The sequence below is a fragment of the Silurus aristotelis genome, assembly GCF_946808225.1.
Source record: "Silurus aristotelis genome assembly, chromosome: 12".
NCBI classification, from domain to species: domain Eukaryota; kingdom Metazoa; phylum Chordata; class Actinopteri; order Siluriformes; family Siluridae; genus Silurus; species Silurus aristotelis.
Window position 1 is genome coordinate 2143068 of NC_139585.1, and position 23864 is coordinate 2166931.

At 38.9% G+C, this 23864-nt stretch overlaps 2 protein-coding genes across 2 annotated transcripts in view; both read right to left on the reverse strand.

Moving 5' to 3' along the window:
• Positions 1 to 23864, reverse strand: part of LOC310734895 (uncharacterized protein) — a gene marked incomplete at its 3' end in the record, with an annotated part of 265495 nt that overhangs the window by 182662 nt on the left and 58969 nt on the right. The gene's annotated exons all lie outside the window — the stretch shown is intronic.
• On the reverse strand, positions 1269 to 15359 carry hmx3b (H6 family homeobox 3b). The gene is made up of 3 exons (XM_083557696.1): positions 15347 to 15359; positions 4224 to 4507; positions 1269 to 2029 (listed from the first exon to the last, which is right to left on the reverse strand). The coding sequence occupies exons 2-3, from the start codon at positions 4477 to 4479 to the stop codon at positions 1395 to 1397; spliced, it is 891 nt and encodes a 296-aa protein (XP_083413822.1). The 5' UTR covers positions 4480 to 4507; positions 15347 to 15359; the 3' UTR covers positions 1269 to 1394.

The window sequence follows — 23864 nt, forward strand, 5'->3', positions numbered from 1 at the left end:
TGTGTGTGTGTGTGTGTGTATGTATGTATGTGTGTGTGTGTGTGTGTGTGTGTGTGTGTGTGTGTGTGTGTGTGAAATACACCTGGGGCTGTGGAGCTCCAGCTTTCAGTCAAACACAGATTACACACTCATTTTAAGTAAGCTGTGTGTGTGTGTGTGTGTGTGTGTGTGTGTGTGTGTGTGTGTGTGTGTGTGTGTGTGTGTGTGTGTGTGTGTGAGAGAGTTTAAAAATGATTATTATTGTCTAATATATGACTTTCCTTTTTTTCAGTTAAAGTGCTGCAAATGAGAGAATTATTACCTTTATAATGTTTGGTCACGAGCTTGTGATGATTTTATATAATAAAATGTAACTGTGACTCAAATCCACCACAAAATGTATTTCCCTTTTCCAGGTAAACAATCAGAGCTCACAGCTGCACAGCTTTAATTCTCCCGTGTACAAAATCTCACCCTAATTATAAATGTTTCGGTTTAATTCAATACGTTATAATATACATCATTACAGGAATAACTCATTTTATCATTTGTTTTAGAAATATTTGCAGAATGTTTAATTAACATTTAAATTAATTATTTAATATTTGAACGATTAAACATTTCTGTTTTTACATCCGACATTTAAAACTGAGAGACAAAAATGTGAAACTTTACTCAGAAGTGAATTATTTTAATAGATAATAAAATAATAATAAACAAAATTGTCTATGAATTGAGCAAAAAAATAAAAATAAAAATAATAATAATAATAATAATAACAATAATGCTAACAATAATAATATAATTGTTAATTTTTTTGCGAAAATTTTTTTTTTTTGAAATAACATTTTTAAATATCTTTAGACACTGAATAATCTCACGCGCGGCAAAAACCAATTCAATCAACCAGTTTTATTACAGCAATACAATATCAAAATCTGTCTCATATTCACAACATTGCATTTTCTCACCAGCATGATTTATGTCTATTTACAACACCCTTTATATCTATATATTTATATAAATATGTACAATGAACCGGAAAAAAACAAACAAAACAAACAAAAGTGGATGGTTTTAATGCAAACGCTCGTGACGTCATTAGTGTAAGACGGGGTGTTAAATCGGTGATTGTCCGCACACGTGTGTGTGTGTGTGTGTGTGTGTGTGTGTGTGTGTGTGTGTGTGAACTGTATCTATTACAGTTAATAATAATAACAATAATAATAATAATAATAATAATAATAATAATAATAATAATAATAATAATAATCTGTTTTTGTCCTATTTTCTTTGTTTATTTCAATAGAAACATAAGATCAGGTTATTAATGGTTCATGAATGTAGGCAGTGAATGATGATGATGGTGATGATGATGATGATGATGATGAGGATGAGGCGCGCGCTGGTGGAGTTCATACAGGTCTGAGCAGCGGCACGGCGGCGACCACCGGATGCGGGTAATAGACCGGATGTGGGAAGGTGAGGAGCGGCTGCCCGGCGGCGGCGTGGCCGGACGCGGCGCTGGCGGTGTCGCTGGACGAGCCCTCGCGGTACAGCACCGGAACCGGGACCATGCGACGCGCGGCCGTGTGACTCAGGCTCGCCGCCTCGAGCTCCGCCGCCAGCTGCCGCTTCCACTTATTGCGCCGGTTCTGGAACCAGATCTTCACCTGGGTCTCGGTGAGCTGCAGGCTTGAGGCCAAACACGCGCGCTCGGCGCTGCTCAGGTACCGCTTGGCGTCAAAGGTGGACTCGAGCTGGAACACCTGGCTGCGCGAGAACACCGTGCGCGTCTTCTTTTTCCGGCACGGCGGCCGCTTGTCTGAGCTCTCCGCCGCCGTGCCACCCGCCGCCGCCGCCGCGCCCCCCGCCTCCGTCGCGTCCTCGCGCTTCGGCTCGTCCGTGTCGCTCTCCTCCAGCAGGATCTCGTCCCTTTTGCTCTCCTCGTCCTCTCTGGCGTCCGGTTCGAGCGCGAGCCGCGGCTCCGGTGAGTCTCTGTCTGTACCGGACGCCGGGGATGAGTCTCTGAGCGCGTGTCTCTCTGGCACTGGAACCACACACACACCGGAAGTACAGTTAAAAACAAAATATGTGTTTTACAGTTAACTTGGTTCCTAAAAACACCCTCTAAAGATCCTCCTGATCCTCCTGATCATTAGATCCGTCCTGTTCCTGTAGAGCCGCACGCGCACCTGTGTCTTCTCCTTTAGTCAGAACAACTGTTTTTAAGAAAACAAACTAAAGAAACAGAAACACGTTCCACGTGGAATTAAACAACATGTGGTATCTCTGTTTCTGAGATTGCGGCCTACAAGAATCCAGGATCTGCATTTCTACCCAAAACTGATCTTAGAAAACAGTCCTCTGGTCTGATCTTCTGTTGTTTATAATAAATAACAAAGTCCTGCTTCTGATTCACCAGTCAGCCAGAAATCAGATGGGTTTTTTCTGATTTATTATCGAATCTAATTAAAAATGTCCGGTTTAAATCTGAACACACGGAAATCTAATACAGGCTTTGGATGAATACCGATAATTTTTTTTTAGATTAGACATTTTAATAACCACGCCTATTTATAGATATCTAATTTTAGCCACTTCATTTGAGGCATTAATTGGTGTCTAGTGATCGTGAGCTCTGGGTTGATTTGCATTATAACATTTTATAAATAAAATATTTTGTATATAAAATAAATTAGAATAGAAATAATATATAACAATGTTAATTTAACTGCTTTCACACGAATGTCTGGAATAATAAACCGGGTCACGATTTTAGATGATTTATAGCGAAACAATAATGAAGAAAAGTCATAACAAATAAAAACAAATCCTTTTCAAAACACTGACAAATTTTTAGTGACTGAAATCTTAAAGAATGAAGGATAATAAATATTTTATAAATGATCACCCGCTAATTGTGGCGGCTCGGTTTTTAAAAAAATATTATTACACGTGTCATGTGTGTAAAATCAACCGATTCTCAAATAATCGTGTCGATCACGAGCTCGGTATTTATCGATCTTATAATACTGATGATTAATTAATTCAAACTTGACATTTTAACACTAAATGCTAAAACACACCGCATTATATTTACAGAATTATACCAGGATTTACGCACAATATAATGTTTACATTTCACGCTTTTTTTTTGTCTAAAATGTTTATGATCACGTGGTTTTGCAAAATCTAATTAAACGATTCGAACATTTTCCACTTCTTTCTTTAATTCCACAATCAATAGCTTTTTTTTTTTTTTTTTATTATTATATAATGGATCCGAAAAAAGTGAATAATTTAGACTATAAAATTTAACATTCAGCCCCTAATAATTTTAGAGGATTAAAAGGGTACTAATGGTACCATTATATTGCTGGTTTGGTACTAACACCACCATTTGCTTGTATATGAGATTCATTTCTTTTATTTTTATTTTTTGGAAGGTTTTACATCCACAGGTGAAATGCAGATATTAAAGAGAGACTAAACGAGACATAAGGAACCTTTTCGTACCCTTTTTTTTCTACAGTGTGGCCTGTTATATAAAAAACAGAATATCGCCCTTCTAAATAAAGGTATTTTCACGTGTGTGGCACGTTTGTTTTTTGTACGCTGCGTGTTAAATAGATTCAAGATTTGTGTTTGTCAGAACATTAACAGTTTTATACAGAATACAACCTGCAGTGAAATTAAAGTTTCAATATACATTAATATCTATATGGTACCAGGAACCTTTGGGAGACATTAGAAGGTACATGAGTGCTCCTGCTGAAGATGCCTATAAAGTAAAAAAGGTACCGAAAATGTGTTTTTTTATTTTATTTTAAAGTCTATAGAATTCTACCAGTTGTGATATAAAATCTAAAACATGTTTATATCATTATAATAAACACGTCACGGGTCATTGCGTGTCGCTGGTTTGACGCGTCTTTAGTACCTTTAGTGTTTATTTCCAGCCGAAATGCCGAAGAGGAACTTAAGAGGAACGCTTGAGAGTACCACTCCAAACAGAAACAAGAAACAAGTACTGAATAGTCCCCCGTCTTTTCTGAGGACGCGCATCTATTAAATTATTTATTAAAAAAAGAAATAATTAAAACTGCGCATGCGCATTAGAGGTTAAATATTAGTACATAGGTTAATAAACCAAACTCAAAGATGCGTGTAATCATGGTGTGTGTTGTACTCTGTGTGTGTGTGTGTGTGTGTGTGTGTGTGTGTGTGTGTGTGAGTCTGACCTGCAGTTCTGTGTAAGTGTCCGTACGGGTACCACCAGTGAGCCGCTAATCCAAACCTCTGCATCGGCAAATCAAAGCGCGGAAAGCCGAGCTCCCCGACCCGGGACAGGGCCAGGCCGTGCTCCAGAAGTCCTTTAGCCGAGTTCATGATGGCTTTGGGTTTGATCAGGGTGGGCTTGCTCTCGCAGTTCAGCAGGTTTTTGATGGAGAACGGAGAGTCTTTAAACGGGCGAGTCTCCGGCGTTGTCTCGGCCATTGGATCACCATAAAAAACCCACACGGTCCTTCACCGGAGATGGAAAAATTATATTTAAATATATCAAGAAGATCTGGGGTTTTTAAGATTCCTCACGCGCTCCAGAAAAAAACTTGAATAAGTCAAACATAGATAGATAGATAGATAGATAGATAGATAGATAGATAGATAGATAGATAGATAGATAGATAGATAGATAGATAGATAGATAGATAGATAGATAGATAGATGATGAATGGACGCGTCTGGAGGGTAATGATGAAATCAAAATGTCATCCAAGTTAAATGCGGATACTGAGCTGTGAGCACAATGGCAAATGGGATTTAAGGAGGAATAACATGGCTAAGAGAGAGAGAGAGAGAGAGAGAGAAGGAGGAAGGGAGGAGAGACCTGTGTGTGTGTGTGTGTGTGAGAGAGAGATGCTCCGCCCCCTTGTGTGTGTGTGTGTGTGTGTGTGTGTTATTGGTCTTGTACTACAAATTAGTCATCAGCAATTAGACTACATCCTAAACAGACATGATGCCACCCTGGGCTACAGAACACCACGTGACCCTGGTCCTCATTAGGACGGAAATGTATTGTGAGCAATCAGATGCAATTTATTTGATTCACAACGCCGCGTTCTCGCACTTCACACACTCACACACTCCAGATTCAACAAACTATTTCCGAATGACTTATTATTAAAAATAAATAACCAAATATATAAATAAATGAATACACGAACGAATGAATAAATATTGCGCGTATCTGTGTATGTAAATCTAATCTATTATTATTATTCTTTTGATGAAAATGAAGCCAGAAATCGCGCGTGATGGTTGAGATCACAGTAAAATGTTATATTATTATTACAATACAGACAAATAGTAAGAAAATTGAAGTATCCACATATTTTGAATTAGATAAATAATAATCTAATAGTAATATATTTTTTTATATTTATATTCCTTGAGCTTTAAAAGCCAAATATTTCTCTAAAAATGTCCATTTAACAATTTCATAATCGCTCTTAATAATTTGACGGGAATAATAAATCCAACCACGTGCTGAATTTAATCCTGTGTTCATTCGTTATTTCTGTATTTTTTGTGTCTATAAATCTTTGCTTGTATGCATGATAAAAAGCATACATTAAACTCCAGATAAAACACAGGAAGAGAAATCCACGAGTCGTGTTTCCCTGCAGTGTGTGATGTGTGAGCGGTGTATCGGCTCTTTAAATATATTTTCCTAATTCATCACCACGCGCTTCCCCGAGGTGTTATTAAATATGTATATTTTACACGGTTATAGATTTAATGCACTCTGCTTTCTCATTTGGACGTTCAGAGTCTAGGATACACCGAGGATTACGCAGGAGCGCCACCTGGTGGTCAAAATGCTGCCTAGATCATCTCCAGACAAAACAATTCAGATTTTCCACATATAAAAAACTCAGAAACTTCCTTACATGTTATTATCAGCGCTGCTTTCTAACTCTATAAGCATTACACTTACATTCAAGCTGACATTTTTTACTTTTATTTTTATTATTTAAAATTATTGCTAAGAAATTTCTTCAATCCAAATTCATTGACAATAATAATAAAAATTCAAAAAGTAAAAAAATACATGCTATATAAATATATAATATATTCAACTGTAACAAAAACTGCAAATACATAAATAAATAACGTTTAGAAATGATCACTACCACTGTCATTCACACCAACAACAAAATAGTCATCTTCATCATCTTCGTCATCATCATCATCCTCATAATTTAAAAACAAATAAAACAGCATTTTGTTTTTGGTGACACCCAGTTAGCTTATCAGCTCATTCCTCATTGAATTAGTTCAGAAAAACTACAGCACACAAACAAACACACACACACACACACACACACACACACACACACACACACACACAAGCCATTATCTATCTTACACAACTTGATAACTAAAATGCACAGCTTTGGATTTCCGTTATAAAAGAATGATTATATTTGAACTCACCGACAGTCCAATCCCATTTCATGGCTCATTGGAAAAGCACTTCTACTGCTTGCTTCTTAGCTGAGACTCTGGTTTATGAGCCCTCACCGGTCATAAATTGTCTACAGATCAGATCGGTATTGACGTTTGTACACACAGGTCTGTGCTCTGTGTTATAGCCTTCAGTACAGATACAATAGCAGAGAATGTGTTCTGGTGCATTGCAACATTTTAATGTAAATTCATATGAATCAGATATATTACAGCAGACATTACAGCAGGTTACAAAAACACATGTCTACAATAGTTATTATTCTTATTAGCTTTATATGTGTAACGATATTAAATATTAGTGAGACAAACACCATCACACACCAACATTCACCATCACACACCAACATTTACCATCGGATATCAACATTCACCATTACACAACAACATTCACCATCATACACATCAACAATCACCATCGCACACCAACATTCACCATCACACATCTACTTTCACCATCGCACACCAACATTCACCATCACACACCAACATTCACCATCACACACTAACATTCACCGTCACACACCAACATTCCATTCAGCATTACACTGGAACATTCACTAACAAACACAAACATTCAGCATCACAAAGAAACATTCACTATCACACGCTGACATTTATCATTAAACACCAACATTTACCATCAAATAGCAACATTCATCATCACTCACCCCAACATTCATAGTTAAACACCACCATTCACCATTAAACACCAACAGTTAGCATCACACACCGACATTCACCATCACACACAACAACATTCAGCATCACACAGGCACATTCACTATCACACGCTGACATTTATCATTAAACACCAACATTTACCATCAAATAGCAACATTCATCATCACTCACCCCAACATTCATAGTTAAACACCACCATTCACCATTAAACACCAACAGTTAGCATCACACACCGACATTCACCATCACACACCGACATTCACCATCACACAACGACATTCACCATCACACACCAACATTCACCATCACACACATTAACATTTAGCATTACACTGTATCATTCACTATCAAACACCAACAGTCAACATCATAAAACAACATTCACTATCACACACAAGAACATTCACCATCACACACACCAAGATTCACCATCAAACGCCAACATTCACCATCAAACACCAGCAGTCAGCATCACACATCAACATTCATCATCACACACCAACATTTATCATCGCACATAAACATTCACCATCACACACACCAACATTTACAATCACACATAAAAATTCACTATCACACACACCAACATTCACCATCACACACTGACATTCATTAAACACACTAACATTCACCATCACACAATGACATTGATCACACACATCAACATACACATCACACAACGACATTTACCATCACACACCAACATTCACCATTACAAACCGACATTCACCATCACAAACACCAACATTCACCATCACACATCAACATTTAACAACACACACATCAACATTTGCCATCACACATCAACATTTGCCATCACATATTAACATTCACCATTACACACCAACATTCACCATCACACACTTTAACAGTCACCATCGCACACCAACATTCACCATCGCACATCAACATTCACCATTACAAACCAACATTCACAATCACACCAACATTCAACATCAAACACCAACATTCGCCATTAGACACCAACATTCACCATCACACATGAACATTAAATATCACACACCAACATTCATTGTCACACAATATCATTCAGCATCACACATGAACATTCAATCACATTAACATTTAACGTCACACACCAACATTCACCATCACACACACCAACATTCACCATCACACACATCAACATTTGCCACCACACTTAAACATTCACCATCACACACTTTAACAGTCACTATCGCACACCAACATTCACCATCACAAACCGACATTGACCATCACACATCAACATTCACTCTCACACAACAACATTCACCATCACATATCAATATTCACCAACGCACATCAACATTTACCATTACACACCAACATTCAGCATCACACAGCAACATTCACCATCACACACACCAACATTCACAATCAAACACAGCAACATTCAGCATTAGACAGGAGCATTCACCATCAAACACCAACAGCCAGCATCACACACCAACAATCACCATCAAACACACCAACATTCATCATCACACACCTACATTCACCATCAAATACCAACATTCACAATCATACACCAACATTTGGCATCACACACATTAACATTTACCATCACACTCCAACATTCAGCATCACAAAGGAACATTCACCATCACACACCGACATTCACCATCACACACCAACTTTTACCATCACACACCAACATTCAGCATTTCACTGGAACATTCACTAACAAACAACAACATTCAGCATCACAAAGAAACATTCACCATCAAACACTGACATTCATCATCACACACAACAACATTCAGCATCACACAGGCACATTCACTATCACACACTGACATTTATCATCAAACACCAACATTTACCATCAAACAGCAACATTCATCATCACTCACCCCAACATTCACAGTTAAACACCAACATTCACTATTAAACACCAACAGTCACCGTCACACACCAACATTCACCATCACCCACACCAACATGCACCATCACCCACACAAACATTCACCATCACACACCGACATTCACCATTACACACCAACATTCACCATCACACACACCAACATTCACCATTAAACACCAACATTCAGCATTAAGCTCTATCATTCACTATCAAACACCAACAGTCAACATCATACAACAACATTCACTATCACACACAAGAACATTCACCATCACACACACCAAGATTCACCATCAAATGCCAACATTTACCATCAAACACCAGCAGTCAGCATCACACATCAACATTCATCATCACACACACCAACATTCATCATCGCACATAAACATTCACCATCACACACACCAACATTTACCATCACACACATCTACATTCACCATCACACACCATCATTCATGATTACACATAAAAATTCACAATCACACACACCAACATTCACTGTTAAACACCAACATTCACCATCACACACTGATATTAATCAAACACACTAACATTCACCATCACACAATGACATTTATCACACACATCAACATACACATCACACAACGACATTCACCACACACACCAACATTCACCGTCACACACCAACATTCACCATCACAAACTGACATTCACCATCACACACACCAACATTCACGTTCAAACACTAACATTCACCATCACACACCAACATTCACCATCACACAGGAACATTCACTATTACACACACCAACATTCACCATCACACACACCAACATTCACCATCACACATCAACATTCACCGTCACACACCAACATTCACCATCACACACCAACATTCACCATCACAAACTGACATTCACCATCACACACACCAACATTCACGTTCAAACACTAACATTCACCATCACACACCAACATTCAACATCACACAGGAACATTTACTATCAAACACCGAAATTCACCATCAAACACCAACACTCACCATCAAACACTAACACTCAGCATCAAACACCAACATTCACCATCACACACACTAACATTCAGCATCACACTTGAATATTCACCATCACACACACCAACATTCACCATCAAACACCAGCAGTCAGCATGATACACCAACATTCACCATCACCCACCAACATTCACCATCACACATCAACATTCATCATCAGACACCAACATTCACCATTACACACATCAACATTTTCTATCACACCAGCACTCACCATCAAACACCAAAATTTACCATCACACACTAACATTCACCATCACAAGTATCAACATTTACTCTCACACACCAACATTCATTATCACACATCAACATTCACCATCGCATGCACCAGCATTTACTCTCACACACCAACATTCACCATCAAACACACCAACATTCACCATCACACGTACCAGCATTTACTTTCACACACCAACATTCACCATTACACATAAACACACATCAACATTCACCATCACACACCAACATTCACCATCACACAATGTCATTCATCATCACACAAGGACATTCACCATCACACACCAACATTCACTATCACACATCAACATTCACCATCACACACTAACATTCACCATCACACACAATCATTTATGATCACACACAATCATTTATGATCACACACAATCATTTATGATCACACACAATCATTTATGATCACACACTCCAACATTCACCAGGAGTAGCATGAAACAAATTTCAGGTGTTCCTGGTGTTTAAGAGGTTTGGTGTGCTTTTGAACACTGTGTCGCTGTTCTCTGGCCTGCAGTGCTGCTGGTTTATTGGATGGAGGTTCAGCACAGCCATCATCAGGACATCATCTCTAATCAATAGCTCACGGCTACATCGCTAACTAGCCCCAGCCTCAACACACACACACACACACACACACACACACACACACACACACACACACACACACACACACTGGACACACTGGACACACACTCACCCGTGGAGACTGGATCAATAAAAGGTTAAAGTCACCATCACACACACCAACATTTACCATCACACACATCTACATTCACCATCACACACCATCATTCATGATTACACATAAAAATTCACAATCACACACACCAACATTCACTGTTAAACACCAACATTCACCATCACACACTGATATTAATCAAACACACTAACATTCACCATCACACAATGACATTTATCACACACATCAACATACACATCACAAAACGACATTCACCATCACACACCAACATTCACCGTCACACACCAACATTCACCATCACAAACTGACATTCACCATCACACACACCAACATTCACGTTCAAACACTAACATTCACCATCACACACCAACATTCACCATCACACAGGAACATTCACTATCACACACACCAACATTCACCATTACACATCAACATTCACCGTCTCACACCAACATTCACCATCACACACCAACATTCACCATCACAAACTGACATTCACCATCACACACACCAACATTCACGTTCAAACACTAACATTCACCATCACACACCAACATTCAACATCACACAGGAACATTTACTATCAAACACCGAAATTCACCATCAAACACCAACACTCACCATCAAACACTAACACTCAGCATCAAACACCAACATTCACCATCACACACACTAACATTCAGCATCACACTTGAATATTCACCATCACACACACCAACATTCACCATCAAACACCAGCAGTCAGCATGATACACCAACATTCACCATCACCCACCAACATTCACCATCACACATCAACATTCATCATCAGACACCAACATTCACCATTACACACATCAACATTTGCTATCACACCAGCACTCACCATCAAACACCAAAATTTACCATCACACACTAACATTCACCATCACAAGTATCAACATTTACTCTCACACACCAACATTCATTATCACACATCAACATTCACCATCGCATGTGTAACCGCTTTCTCAGGTTAGTGTAACTAATACCTTATTTAAGCATTAAGAAAATAAAGCTGGGCTAGTTTCAGAAGCTCTAGATACGACTGTGGAGCCTGAAATGGTAAACGGTCATCAGAGAACAGACAACACAAAACAGGTAAATTTGAACAAATGTATTACACAAAATAAATGGCAGTTATTTACATTCCCTGCCTACCTAAGAAGGCTTCCTGAGTGCACAGCGCACAATAAACTCAAAATAAAAACTCAAATGAAGAAAGGGTCCATGGAAGTTGTTGATGTGTGTGTGTGTTTTATAGAATATGTTCTTTTCACTACCCGGGTAGGTTTACGTATGTTCTTATCTGTATCACAAATGAAGGCACAGGATGATGCTGGTTCCGAAGATGCCACGGCTGGCCACACCGGGCTCTTGATCCGTTCACTTCTGCGGTTGGCTCGCCACTGACCGCAAGGGTCAGATTCAGATGGTCTATCCCTTTCTAAAAACCGATCGGAGGTATCTTGAGAAGCTCACTCTCATGCGGCTTAACTCTCTCTTACACAGCTTTTAACCAGTCCTCGTTTGCTTTTTAGCAACTTCTTCACCGGAAGAAAAGTGTGCTTGTTATTTAAATGAATTACCTGGGGTGTATGGGCCACCCACAGGCAGAATAGAGAGTTGCACTCCAGTAACCTTAGGTGGGTTACACATGCACCAGCATTTACTCTCACACACCAACATTCACCATCAAACACACCAACATTCACCATCACACGTACCAGCATTTACTCTCACACACCAACATTCACCATTACACATAAACACACATCAACATTCACCATCACACACCAACATTCACCATCACACAATGTCATTCATCATCACACAATGACATTCACCATCACACACCAACATTCACTATCACACATCAACATTCACCATCACACACCAACATTCACCATCACACACAAACATTTATGATCACACACTCCAACATTCACCAGGAGTAGCATGAAACAAATTTCAGGTGTTCCTGGTGTTTAAGAGGTTTGGTGTGCTTTTGAACACTGTGTTGCTGTTCTCTGGCCTGCAGTGCTGCTGGTTTAATGGATGGAGGTTCAGCACAGCCATCATCAGGACATCATCTCTAATCAATAGCTCACGGCTACATCGCTAACTAGCCCCAGCCTCAAACACACACACACACATACACACACACACACACACACACTGGACACACACTCACCCGTGGAGACTGGATCAATAAAAGGTTAAAGGTCACAAATCACTAGCTATCATTCACTGCTGTAATGTGCCGCTCTGTCAGAGGTTTAATAAAGTGCATTGTAGCTGCTCAGGTCCTTCATACTTTCTCACAGAGCGCGAGTGAACCATTTACATTTACATTTATAGCATCTGGCAGACGTCCTTAACCAGAGTGACTTACATTTATCTCATTTATACAACTGAGCAGCGGTGGGGTTAAGGGTCTTGCACAGGGGCCTAAGAACAGTAGCTTGTTGTGCCTGGAGTATCTACTGATCACCAACATACAGTTCAGCATCAGTTCAACATCAAGCAGAACATTTAGAGAGGAATAAATAGGTCCCCTGGTGGTCTAGTGGTTAAGATGCAGCGCTCCCACCGCTGCGACCCGGGTTCGATTCCCGGTCAGGGAACCATCCCCAGCCACTCTTAGTGCCGGTCCCAAGCCCGGATAAATTGGGGAGGGTTGCGTTAGGAAGGGCATCCAGCGTAAAACATGTGCCAAATCAAACGTGCGGAGGATCCGCTGTGGCGACCCCTAACGGGAGAAGCCGAAAAGAAACTATACTATTTAGAGAGGAATAAATGATGAAGAAACTCCAGACTCGAACTCACCACAACATGTAGGATTGTTTGGAAATCAGTGTTTGAGTCATTAATATCATTCTATTAATAGATCAGTGTGCTGAGAGTCACATTCGAGTCTTGTGATAAAAATGATAATAGGAACATTATAGCCGTAATAAATCATAGTTCTTTGGTTATGAAGTACATTTGAAGGCAAACATGACTGGATCTCTACTTTATCTCAACTACATGGTGTGTGTTCTTCATCCACCACTGCTGTAAGCGCAGGAACATTTTACGTTTGTGACATTTAAACAACATACAACTATCTCATTTTTACAACTGAGCTCAGGGATTTTGGGCCATATTTAGGTCCCCACAGTGGCAGCGTGGTGGTGCTGAGATTTTAACTAATGTCCTTCTGATTATAAGTCGGATCATTACCATTGCAGTGAACTGGAGTAAAATAAAGCGCTATTTTTTTTTGTAATGAACACCCACTCATTTCCTTTGCATAATCAGAGGCTCAATAGCCAAGTGTGAAACCAGAAATGGGGAGGAGGAGGGGCGGAGTAGGGGCGGAGGAGGGGCGGAGGGGTGTGACGGTGTGTTTGCCCGATTAAAGTGTGATCTAGATAATACAGTTTTCATCAAAGCCAGCAATTAGACTCATTAAGGCTAGCCATGGTGTGTGTGTTAGCTTTGCGAGTCGAGAGGCCTGAGAAACAAGGGGAGGAGGAGGAAAAAAAAACCTAATCCCTTAATCCTTTATTCTCTCGCTTTTCTCTCTCTCTATCACACTCTTCTTTTCACTCGGCTCGTGCAGGGGTCCGTGTACAAGCTGCAAAATTAATGACCCGCTTTTTAAAGCCCTGAAATGACAGAGCGCAGTACGGTTACTATAGCTACACTTTCCAAAGAGTGACACCCCCCCTCCGATCTACCCCCTTTACCCCCCCACACACACATTTTACTTACCAATGCCAATTTTGCAGCTTTTTTCATTAAAAGAAACCACATCCATCAGATATTCTTACACTTGTGGGGACATTTGGCCCCTATCAAGATATCAGAACAAACACACACACACACACACACACACACACACACACACACACACACAAACACATACACATCTCCTGTGGCCCCCTAATATGCCACAGGCGGTCTCCAAATTAATTCCTCGTTGCTTTTCACATGGTAATGATTTGTTTTGTGCAGCGCGAGAGTGCAAACAGGGACCTGAATGAAGCAGTTTAACACACACACACACACACACACACACACACACTTGCAGAGTTTTCTCATCTAAATGGGAATCAGATGATGTGAACAAGCTCATGAGGTCCAACAGGTGCAAATCGTAGATGGAGGAACGAGAACAAAGAGCCAATAGAAACTATGCAATTAGGCTCTAATAATAATAATAATAATAATAATAATAATAAAAATATAATATAACAACATACAAAATTCTGAAAAATGTTGTCAAAACAGCAACCTGAGCTGGAGTTTTATCTTTGGGAAAAGGGCGAAGTCTACAGAAGGGTGAAATTATGTTGTTTCCGGCGAGAAACTCAAGTGTGAGCAGGAGCTCGGTGACTGGGTGCATTGTTGCTGTGGAGCATCCTGTCCGTGTTTAAATCGCAGACGTGGTAACACATGTGGTCAGAACAGCACTAGTTGCACAGCTGTACACAATGTCTTTTGGCAGACTAACTTATGAAGGTCGGTGCTCCCTGTGACTGTGCATGTGGCCATGTGCTGCCATCTGTTGACTTGTTACAAAACTAGTCTCCAATCTTTTAGATACCACCACATACAACCTCATAATAATATTTATCTGATTCTGTCTTCTTCCTGTTAACACACAAATAATAAATCACGCCACGCTGAGACCTGGATCCTGATTGGTCAGGAGGTGTGGCTTAATCCTCTATTAGAGCAGCTCTGGATTTCATGAATGATCGTTTCACAACAGGAATTAGTGATTATAAACCAAACAAATCACGAGTATCAAGGTCAAACAATGAGGACGTTTGTGTAAGATGTACAGAAAGAGTCTCCAGTGTCAGTACTTTGTATCAGTCAGCTGTAACTTGAGGTTTGGTGACATCTTCAGGGCAGACGAGTTCACACGTCATTGTGGTTCCATCGGGAACAAAAGACAACAAGAATAAAGACTAACTGGACTGAGAATTTAAAGCTGCTATAACTGTTTTAGGAAATGTCAAAGGTAACTGGAAAAGGATAAAAAGTCCCAGTGGAAAAAGAGGAACTAAAGAATGTGGTTCATTTCCTACATCAGTGTGTTATTTTATACTCAGAAAATAATAACGTGGGTTTGGTGTTTGCAAAAGATTCACCAGGACGGTTTCATAAGAACTTTTTTCCTCCTCTGAGGAGGAAAAAAGTTCTTATGAAATGTAATGATGTAATGATGTTCCTTCTCAATGACAGAAAATCTATTCCAGGTGTTCACCTCATACAGAAAATAAATCTCCATTCATCTTCTTAATAATGTATTGATTTAAGGGTTCGGTTTAATTTATTCATTGAATTCGATTGAAAAATTTAGAGCCATCTGTAAATACTATATAAATATATATATATAAATAAATAAAATGAGCAGGTTCTCAGCATAAAATGTATTTTAAATTTATTTTAGGGTTTTATATATATATATATAGCCGTTCATATTCCCTCTGTGTGTGTGTGTGTGTGTGTGTGTGTGTGTGTGTGTGTGTGTGTGTGTGTGTGTGTGTGTGTGTGTGTGTGTGTTTATTTTTAACCTGGTGGGAACCAAGTGTTCAGTTTGGGGTTGAGGTTCAAGTTGGTTAAGTTTGTGGTAAAAATTAGGGTTGAAGTTGAGGTTGAAGTTGAGGGTATAGTTGAGGTTAAGGTTGAAGTTAAAAGTTGAAGTTGAGGTTATTGTTGAGGGTGAGATTGAGGTTGAAGTTAAAGGTTGAAGTTAAAGGTTGGGGGTGAGGTTGAAGTTGAGGGTATAGTTGAGGTTAACATTGAAGTTAAAGGTTGAAGTTGAGATTATTGTTGAGGGTGAGATTGAGGTTGAAGTTGAGGGTATAGTTGAGGTTGAAGTTGAAGTTAAAGGTTGAAGTTGAGGGTGAGGGTGAGATTGAGGTTGAAGTTAAAGGTTGAGGTTGAGGGTGAAGTTGAAGTTGAGGGTACAGTTGAGGTTAATGTTGAAGTTAAAGGTTGAAGTTGAGATTATTGTTGAGGGAGAGATTGAGGTTGAAGTTGAGGGTATAGTTGAGGTTGAGGTTGAAGTTGAAGTTAAAGGTTGAAGTTGAGGGTGAGGGTGAGGTTGATGTTAAGGGTATAGTTGAGGTTAACGTTGAAGTTAAAGGTTGAAGTTGAGATTATTGTTGAGGGTGAGTGTTGTTGAAGTTGAGATTATTGTTGAGGGTGAAATTGAGGTTGAAGTTGAGGGTATAGTTGAGGTTAACATTGAAGTTAAAGGTTGAAGTTGAGATTATTGTTGAGGGTGAGATTGAGGTTGAAGTTGAGGGTATAGTTGAGGTTGAAGTTGAAGTTAAAGGTTGAAGTTGAGGGTGAGGGTGAGATTGAGGTTGAAGTTAAAGGTTGAGGTTGAGGGTGAAGTTGAAGTTGAGGGTACAGTTGAGGTTAATGTTGAAGTTAAAGGTTGAAGTTGAGATTATTGTTGAGGGAGAGATTGAGGTTGAAGTTGAGGGTATAGTTGAGGTTGAGGTTGAAGTTGAAGTTAAAGGTTGAAGTTGAGGGTGAGGGTGAGGTTGATGTTAAGGGTATAGTTGAGGTTAACGTTGAAGTTAAAGGTTGAAGTTGAGATTATTGTTGAGGGTGAGTGTTGTTGAAGTTGAGATTATTGTTGAGGGTGAAATTGAGGTTGAAGTTGAGGGTATAGCTGAGGTTGAGGTTAAAGTTGAAGTTAAAGGTTGAAGTTGAGATTATTGTTAAGGGTGAGATTGAGGTTGAAGTTGAGGGTATAGTTGTGGTTGAAGTTAAAGGTTGAAGTTGAGAATGAGGGTGAGGTTGAAGTTGAGGGTATAGTTGAGGTTAACATTAAAGTTTAAGGTTGAAGTTGAGATTATTGTTGAGGGTGAGATTGAGGTTGAAGTTGAGGGTATATCTTAGGTTGAGGTTAAAGTTGAAGTTTAAGGTTGAAGTTGAGGGTGGGGGTGAGATTGAGGTTGAAGTTAAAGGTTGAAGTTGAGGTTGAGGGTGATGGTGAGATTGAGATTGAAGTTGAAGTTAAGGGTGAGGTGGTGAGGGTTGGATGTCAGTGCAGCATAGTGGTAATTAGCTTCATGCATTAATTAATATCAATGGGTGGTCCTAACAAAGCAAGTACTGTATGACTCTAGACAGAGAGAGAGAGGGAGAGAGAAGAGAGAGAGAGAGAGAGAGAGAGAGAGAGAGAGAGAGAGAGAGAGAGAGAGAGAGAGGAATTTAACACACCTCTGAAACCTCATTCGTCAGCTCGGGGCTACAGGAGTGAATTATTTAACGCTCTGCCCCTCGCACTCTAATTAAAGGCCAATAAAACAGCATTAGTGCTGACAGGCCATCAGAGACCTTTATAATGTAGTGTGGAGAATTTACAGCAGGAAGAGTGGAAAAGAGCAGGAGAATCTCTCTCTCTCTCTCTCTCTCTCTCTCTCTCTCTCTCTCTCTCTCTCTCTCTCTCTCTCTCTCTCTCTATCACACATTTAGTCTAAAAGCAGATTTGCACACACACCTGCAGCGGTTAGAAGAACCTGGATGAGTTAAATAGAATTAAAGGCTGATTAAACCTCTGAAGAAAACTTGCTAAAAGCCAATTATCAAGATGTCATGTTCACAATGCTACATGGTGGCCATGCACTCTCCCTGTTAGCAGCATTAGCATAGCGAATCTGAACCGGTCCTTTAAGCTTGTGTCGAGACCACCACAGTGTTGCTCAGGCACAGGGATGAGAAACACCTTATTACAGGTAAGAAACAAAAATTATTTTCCCTGTTATCATGTTTCATTCTTTTCATTGTGAATTAAATATAACATTCAAATATATTTACAGTTTTCCCTTTTTTTAATATCTTTATATATATTTATTAATTCATTGTGTTATTGCAATGCTATTTACATTTTTTTATCTAATTTATTTATTTATTTATTTATTTATTTATTTATTTATTTATTCTTAAGCTTTTTTACATTTCTTCTTGTTATATATACATTTTTCATTTATGCATATATCATATTTATATTCATCTAGACCCTGGTGGTCTAGTGGTTAAGATGCAGCGCTCCCACCGCTGCGACCCGGGTTCGATTCCCGGTCAGGGAACCATCGCCAGCCACTCTTAGTGCCGGTCCCAAGCCCGGATAAATTGGGGAGGGTTGCGTTAGGAAGGGCATCCAGCGTAAAACATGTACCAAATCAAACGTGCGGAGGATCCGCTGTGGCGACCCCTAACGGGAGAAGCCGAAAAGAAAGTTATATTCATTTATTAACAAGTCAATTATTAATTTGTTTAAATCATCCTTTAATTTATTATGCTTTTTTATTGACACTTTTGATTTCTATTTTTCTATTTGATATACTACTTTACACACGTTACTATTTATTTATTTATTTATTTATTTATTTATTTATTTATTTATTTATAAATTTTTCTATTTATTTATATTTATTTACTATCAATATTTTCTTTGTATCAGTGTTTCCTTTTTATTTCTTTTTTGACTGTTTACTTTCTATTTTTGTATTTCATATATTACTTTACATTTATTTATTTATTTATTTATTTATTTATTTATTTATTTATTTATTTATAAATTTTTCTATTTATTTATATTTATTTACTATCAATATTTTCTTTGTATCAGTGTTTCCTTTTTATTTCTTTTTTGACTGTTTACTTTCTATTTTTGTATTTCATATATTACTTTACATTTATTTATTTATTTATTTATTTATTTATTTATTTATTTATTTGTCTTCCTCTCTTCTATTTCTTGATTTTTAATTAATTAATTGCAAAAACTCGTAATTTAAGGCTAATGAAAGATTGAGTTCCTCGGACACAAAGCACTCACAACCCTTTAGACCAAAAGTTTCAGGAGCCACCCATATGTGGTTCTTCCACAAAGTTGGAGACACACAATGGTATTGAACGTCTTTGGATGCAGAAACATGACATTTTGCCTTCACTTGAACTTGAACTGAAACCTGCTCCAGTAGGACATTTGTGCACAAAGCCAGCTCCATGAGGATCTGCTTTCCATCAGTTGGAGGGGAAGATCTCCTGCTATAGAGCTCCAAATCTTTTGAACACCTTTGGGATGAATGTAAACGCTGACTGCACCCCAGACCTCCTCACTTTCTTACCTACATCAGTACCTGACTTTACTAACAACCATATGGCTGAATAAATCTCCACAAAATGTTATTAAACATCTTCCCAGAAGAATGGAGCTGATTATACCCGGGAATGGAGACTAAATCTGGAATGGGAGGTTCAAAAAGAAGCACATAAGAATCTTATGGTCCGATGTCCACAAACTTTTGGCCCTGCAGTGTACTATAATGGCAGTTTTATTGATGGATATTGTTACGAGGTGAATGGAATGAATTTTGAAGGTGGTCTGATTCTGCCACCTGGTGGCCACAGTGGGTTGTGTTGATTCTGCAGGATGTGCAGAACAAAATACACCTGAAAAGCTGCTGATATGAATTTCAGTTCTACTAATAAAAAAAGATGCCCATGTGGATCTGCAAAAGATTAATGCTGAATTCAACTAGAGGCTTTAGCTTGAGTTCCTAAGAGTTCCTCTAAGCTTTCTCTGAGATCCATCAATTTCCTTAACATTTCTTGGGTTCGGTAAAGTTCCACCAAATTCTTAAATGTTCCTCAAAGTTCTTTGGAGTCCCACTAAGTTTCTCTAAATTTCAATGAAGATCCTTAGAGTTCTTAAGTGTTCCTCCAGGTTTTTTTGAGTTCCTCTGAGTTCATCTGGCATTCATCAACTCCATTCTTGAGGGTGGCAAGTTCCTCAAAGTTCCTATAAATTCCTCCATGTTTCTATGAGTTCCCCAGAGTCTCCAGGCGTCTTCTAAGTTCCTTTAGGCTCCATAGAATTCCTCTGAGTTCCCTTTTAGTTCCTTTGAGTTCATCTAAACTCCTCCAAGTTTCTCAGAGATTCTTTGGTTTCCATATTGTTTCTCTGAGTTTTTCTTTGTTCTTGAGATCCATCAGGTTTCACCAGATTTTTCAAAATTTCCTTTAATTCTACAAGATTTCAAATCATTACCTCACATATACAGATCACAACTACACATCACATCTACACATCACAACTACACATCACATCCACACATCACATCTACACATCACAACTACACATCACATCTACACATCACATCTACACATCACAACTACACATCACATCTACACATCACAACTACACATCACATCCATACATCACATCTACACATCACATCTACACATCACAACTACACATCACATCCATACATCACATCTACACATCACAACTACAAATCACATCTACACATCACATCTACTCATCACAACTACACATCACAACTACTCATCACAACTACACATCACAACTACAAATCACATCTACACATCACATCTACACATCACAACTACACATCACATCCACACATCACAACTACACATCACATCTACACATCACATCTACACATCACATCTACACAGCACATCTACTCATCACAACTACACAACACAACTACTCATCACAACTACACATCACAACTACAAATCACATCTACACATCACATCTACACATCACAACTACACATCACATCCACACATCACAACTACACATCACATCTACACATCACATCTACACATCACATCTACACATCACATCTACACATCAGATCCACACATCAGAACTACACATCACATCTACACATCACATCTACACATCACATCCACACATCAGAACTACACATCACAACTACACATCACATCTACACATCACATCCACACATCAGAACTACACATCACATCTACACATCACAACTACACATCACATCCACACATCACAACTACACATCACAACTACACATCACATCTACACATCAGAACTACACATCACATCTACACATCACATCTACACATCCCATCCACACATCACAACTACACATCACAACTACACATCACATCTACACATCACATCTACACATCAGAACTACACATCACAACTACACATCACATCTACACATCACAACTACAAATCACATCCACACATCACAACTACACATCACATCTACACATCACAACTACAAATCACATCCACACATCACAACTACACATCACATCTACACATCAGAACTACACATCACATCTACACATCACATCTACACATCACATCCACACATCAGAACTGCACATCACAACTACACATCACATCTACACATCACATCTACACATCAGAACTACACATCAGAACTACACATCACATCTACACATCACATCTACACATCACAACTACACATCAGAACTACACATCACATCTACACAGCACATCTACACATCACATCTACACATCACAACTACACATCAGAACTACACATCACATCTACACAGCACATCTACACAGCACATCTACACATCACAACTACACATCAGAACTACACATCACATCTACACATCACAACTACACATCACAACTACACATCACATCTACACATCACATCTACACATCACATCTACACATCACAACTACACATCAGAACTACACATCACATCTACACATCACATCTACACATCACAACTACACATCACATCTACACATCACATCTACACATCACAACTACACATCACATCTACACATCACATCTACACATCAGAACTACACATCAGAACTACACATCACATCTACACATCACATCTACAAATCACATCTACACATCACAACTACACATCACATCTACAAATCACATCTACACATCACATCTACACATCACATCTACACATCACATCTACAAATCACATCTACACATCACAACTACACATCACATCTACACATCACATCTACACATCACAACTACACATCACATCTACACATCACATCTACACATCACAACTACACATCACATCTACACATCACATCTACACATCACAACTACACATCAGAACTACACATCACATCTACACATCACAACTACACATCAGAACTACACATCACATCTACACAGCACATCTACACATCACATCTACACATCACAACTACACATCAGAACTACACATCACATCTACACAGCACATCTACACAGCACATCTACACATCACAACTACACATCACATCTACACATCACAACTACACATCACAACTACACATCACATCTACACATCACATCTACACATCACAACTACACATCAGAACTACACATCACATCTACACATCACATCTACACATCACAACTACACATCACATCTACACATCACATCTACACATCACAACTACACATCACATCTACACATCACATCTACACATCACAACTACACATCAGAACTACACATCAGAACTACACATCACATCTACACATCACATCTACAAATCACATCTACACATCACAACTACACATCACATCTACACATCACATCTACACATCACATCTACAAATCACATCTACACATCACAACTACACATCACATCTACACATCACATCTACACATCACAACTACACATCACATCTACACATCACATCTACACATCACATCTACACATCACAACTACACATCACAACTACACATCACATCTACACATCACATCTACACATCACAACTACACATCACATCTACACATCACATCTACACATCACAACTACACATCAGAACTACACATCAGAACTACACATCACATCTACAAATCACATCTACACATCACAACTACACATCACATCTACACATCACATCTACACATCACAACTACACATCACATCTACACATCACAACTACACATCACATCTACAAATCACATC

Excerpts from the sequence above, each read along its gene's own strand:
- hmx3b (XM_083557696.1), bottom strand. The coding sequence starts at position 4,479 with ATGGCCGAGACAACGCCGGAGACTCGCCCGTTTAAAGACTCTCCGTTC. Across the intron at positions 2,030-4,223 it reads ACACTTACACAGAACTGCAG|TGCCAGAGAGACACGCGCTC; the intron begins GTCAGACTCACA and ends GTGTGGTTCCAG.